Genomic DNA, 4617 nt, shown 5'->3' on the forward strand with positions numbered 1-4617 from the left:
AGGGACAAGGCTTGGATAGAGAGAAACAGCTCCCAGTAGGCAGAACTGCAGGCAGCAGAGCCAGACCAACATTTGGTATGCCTCTCTCTCTTGATCAGAATAGGGCAAAAAAGAGTTTAGGGAAAAGTATTTTGAAATTTGAGCCTTTGAAAAGGCTTTTTTAATTTTCAAGCACATTTGAAGTGCGATCACCTTGAATTAGAGAAAGGTATTATAAGCAAAGGTCAGCTGTATGGGATCAGTATGTCAGACTGCACAGTGTCAAATGTAGCCTTGTTTTCCCTCTGGGCTCCTCAGCATTAATGCTGAGAAAAATGCTGACAATGAGGCAGTAACTCAGGAGCAGAAACTCAAATTCAAAAATAAAAGCTTTTAGTGAAGTTCCCCCACAGAAAGAGAAGCAGTTTTGAGAGGATTCCTAAATGAATTGTACAGGATTGTCTCAAGGAAATGTCTCCCAGCTTATCAATGTGTTCTTTTAACAGCCCACAATGCCCAGAGTGAGGAAATGTCCAACAGCAGCTCCATCAGCCACTTCCTCCTGCTGCCATTGGCAGACACGCGGCAGCTGCAGCTCCTGCACTTCTGCCTCTTCCTGGCCATCTCCCTGGCTGCCCTCCTGGCCAACGGCCTCATCATCAGCGCCGTAGCCTGCGGCCACCACCTGCACACCCCCATGTTCTTCTTCCTGCTCAACCTGGCCCTCAGCGACCTGGGCTCCATCTGCACCACTGTCCCCAAAGCCATGCACAATTCCCTCTGGGACACCAGACACATCTCCTATGCTGGATGTGCTGCACAGCTCTTTTTCCTTCTGTTCTTCATTTCAGCAGAGTTTTATCTCCTGACCATCATGTGCTATGACCGCTACGTGTCCATCTGCAAACCCCTGCACTACGGGACCCTCCTGGGCAGCAGAGCTTGTGCCCACATGGCAGCAGCTGCCTGGGCCAGTGGCTTTCTCACTGCTCTGCTGCACACGGCCAGTACATTTTCCCTGTCCCTGTGCCATGGCAATGCCCTGGGGGGATTCTTCTGTGAAATCCCACACGTCCTCAAGCTCTCCCGCTCCAAATCCTATCTTAGGGAATTTGGGCTCCTTGCTGTTAGTGCCTGTGTAGGACTTGGTTGTTTTCTGTTCATGATTTTCTCTTATGTGCAGATTTTCAGGGCTGTGCTGCGGATCCCCTCTGAGCAGGGACGGCACAAAGCCTTTTCCACCTGCCTCCCTCACCTGGCTGTGGTCTCCCTGTTTTTCAGCACTGGCACATTTGCCTACGTGAAGGCCCCCTCCATCTCCTCCCCATCCCTGGATCTGGCAGTGTCAGTTCTGTACTCAGTGGTGCCTCCAGTCCTGAACCCTCTCATCTACAGCCTGAGGAACCAGGAGCTCAAGGCTGCAGTGTGGACAATAATAACTAGATGGTTTCGGAAACATTAAACAACTGACCAATTTCTGCAAATAATATGTAATAAAAGTCATCATGGATAATTCTTGTTTGTTTAATTTTGCTGATTTTTTGCTTTGTCTTAATTTTTAATATTCTACACAAAGAAATATCACTGTTTGTACCATTACTCATTTTGTTACTCTCCAACTGTGGTTACTAACTGTTAAAATGAGGAGCTGTGCTCTTGATGGCTTTAAACAACCTAATGGATCTCTCTCCCAGCAAAGTTTTCTCCAGAGATGCCCCTTTTGTTCCCTTCTCTGGAGCTGCTCCCAGTGCTGCTCCCGTGCCACTGCCCCGCTGCCCTCCTGGCCCTTGTGTTGCTGCAGGGCCTGAGTGCTCTCGGGGCCGGGCACAGCCCTGGGGGTGGCAGTGCCGGGGCTGCAGCAGGGACAGGCCATGGGCACTGCTGGGGCAGCGCTGATGCCTCAGGCCAGGGCCTGGGGGCTCCAGGCTCCTTGGCCAGGCTCTCTCCACAACACTTGGCCAGCCCAATGCTGAGCACAGAAAAGCCCCGGGAGCAGCCCCAGGCTGGCCGTGGGCAGGCTGGGGGCAAACAGCATGGCTGGTGCTCTGCAAGCTCCCTGCAAGGGGGACACCCTGGCAAGGAGCAGTAGAGCAGGGGCTGATCCATCCCCAGTGCACTGGACACCCCAGGGCAGCGTCCCAGAGCGTCCTCATGCACCTGCCAACAACATCCCCCCTCTGCAGCCCTGGCCTCTCCCCCAGCTCACACAGGAGCCGCATCCTTGCAGGCACACACACGGCAGCACTGGCTCAGGAGCCCCTGTTTGCATTGCACACAGCAGGCTCAGCACCCCCATGGTGCTGCTGTGGGGACATGGAGCTGAGTGAGCACAAATGCCATCAGCCCCTGGTGCCAGCAAGGGCTGGGAGACGGCAGGGAAACCAGTCAGCTTTGTCGTGGCCTCTGAATTCAGCCAGAAAGTTTGTTCCCATCAGCTGTGAGTTTCCTGTCCCACTGCAGATGTTGTTTCTCAGAGCCTGGACTGCCTGGCAGCCACCACCAAACTGCCCTGAGCATTTCCTTTGCTTCACCTTTGCTTTCTTTTCTCTTACCTTCTCAAGATTTCTTCCTCTTGCCCATCCCCATCCTCTCCCCTGCAAACAGCCCATCTCTCTTTGCCCTTTCCCCTCTGGCCTCACTCCTTATTTCAGTTCCTGAGCTGGCACCATGGGAACATCCCTTGGGGAGCAGGATCATCCTCCAAGTGCTTCAGGAATTGTCTGCAGGGTCCTGCAGTGCCTCGTGCTGCTCCCTTGCCAGAGGCACCTCAGGCCAGGGGGGCACATCTGGGCTGCTGTGTCTGGGTGTGGGGCTCCCTGTTGTGGGCAATGAGGAGGGGCTGGAGAGGCTCTGCAGGACTGACAGGATGGGCTTTGGGGCTGTGTGGAGAAGCTGAGGGACCTGGGCTGCTGGACCTTGTGAAGAGGAGGCCCAGGGCTCATCCTGCAACTGCTCCAGGGGTGGTTTCAGAGAATCACAGAATCAGCCAGGCTGGAAAATACCTTGGAGATCATCAAGTCCAACCTGTGCCCTTACACCACCTTGTCTCCCTGAGCCTCCCCTTCTCCAGGATAAACATCCCCAGCTCCCGCAGCCACTCCTCACAGGACTTGTGTTCCAGACCCATCACTAGCCTTTTTGCCCTTCTCTGGACACGCTCCAGCCCCTCCATGTCCTTCCTAAATTGGGGGACCCAGAACTGGACACAGCACTCGAGGTGCTGCCCAACCAGTGCTGAGCACAGGGGAACAATCACTGCCCTGCTCCTGCTGGCCACACCATTCCTGATCCAGGCCAGGAGCCATTGGCCTGCTTGGCCACCTGGGCACACTGCTGGCTCATGTCCAGCCTGCTGTCCATCAGGGCTCCCAGGTCCCTTTTCTCCTGGCCACTGTCCAGCCACTCTGTCCCCAGCCTGTAGCGCTGCAGGGATGGTTGTGGCTAAAGTTCAGGGCCCGTCACTTGGACTGGTTATACTCAACCTTATTGGATTTGGGCCCTGGATCCAGCCTCTCTAAGTCTGTGTACAGAGCCCTCCTACCTTCCAGAAGATCCACACTCACACCCAGCTTGGTGCCATCTGCACATTTGCTGATGCTGCACTCAATGCCCTCATCCAGATCATCAATGCAGATATTGAAATCCACGCTGGCTGGCTCTGATCCCTCAGCCATCCTGTGGGTGCCCTGTGATGGCACTCAAGGTGATCTGTTCCATCACCTCACCAGGCACCCAGGTCAGGCTGACAGGCCTGCACTTCCCCACATCCTCCTTCCAGCCCTTCTTGGCATGGGCTCACATTGGCACCTCCAGTCCTCTGGCACCTCCCTGCTGAGCCAGCACTGATGAGAAATGATGGAGAGCAGCTTGGGGAGCTCATCCAGCAGCTCCCTCATCCTCCTAGGATGGATCCCAGCTGTTCCCAGAGACACGTGTGAGCATCTGAGTGGCTCAGCAGGTCCTCAGCTGCTTCCTCCTGGATTACAGGGGTCTGTTCTGCTCCCTGTCCCCATCTACCAGCTCAGGTGAACACTTGTCTTGAGGACAACCTGACTGACTTTTTGTTGAAAACTGAGGCAAAGAAAGGGTTAAGTATCCCAGTCTTTTCCTCATCTTTGGCAACAATATCCCACCAAAAAAAGAATGGATTTTCCACTTGTCCCTCCTTTTGCCTTTAATGTTTTAATAAAATCATTTCTGATATCTTCTGCAGAAGTGGCCAGGTTATGTCCTAATTGAGGTTTCACTTCTCTTAATTTTTTTCACTTCTGTAATTCTCTCATTGACATGATTAAAAAACATCTTTAAACCCTTCCTGAGTTGTCTACCTCTCTGTCCAAAGCCTCTTTTTTTCCCTGAGTGCTTGGAAAAAGCTCCATGTTCAGCCAAGCCAGTCAGTTTTCTTGCTACGTCACTGATCACTTTTTGGCACAGATGGACAGGCTGCACATTCAAGATTTCTTTGTTGTAGTGTCTCCATTCTTTCTGGAATCCTTTGTTTGAAAATGTGCGTTCCCATAAGAAAATCAGTACCTGATTTAGTGCTGTCAAAATCTGCATCCTGAATAAACTGAAATCTGCTGTGACTCAAGTGTAGAAGTTTTGTTGAGGCCCCTCCTCCTTTCACAGAATATTTAA

At 52.6% G+C, this 4617-nt stretch overlaps 1 protein-coding gene across 1 annotated transcript; it reads left to right on the top strand.

The window, feature by feature from the left end:
* Positions 1–508: 508 nt before the first annotated feature.
* On the top strand, positions 509–1473 carry LOC148217324 (olfactory receptor 14I1-like). The gene has a single exon (XM_088158772.1). The coding sequence runs from the start codon at positions 509–511 to the stop codon at positions 1439–1441; it is 933 nt and encodes a 310-aa protein (XP_088014898.1). The 3' UTR covers positions 1442–1473.
* The last annotated feature ends 3144 nt before the right edge of the window (positions 1474–4617 follow it).

The sequence above is a fragment of the Sturnus vulgaris genome, unplaced genomic scaffold (genome assembly GCF_052056855.1).
Source record: "Sturnus vulgaris isolate bStuVul1 unplaced genomic scaffold, bStuVul1.hap1 Scaffold_87, whole genome shotgun sequence".
NCBI classification, from domain to species: domain Eukaryota; kingdom Metazoa; phylum Chordata; class Aves; order Passeriformes; family Sturnidae; genus Sturnus; species Sturnus vulgaris.

Excerpts from the sequence above, each read along its gene's own strand:
- LOC148217324 (XM_088158772.1), top strand. The coding sequence starts at position 509 with ATGTCCAACAGCAGCTCCATCAGCCACTTCCTCCTGCTGCCATTGGCA.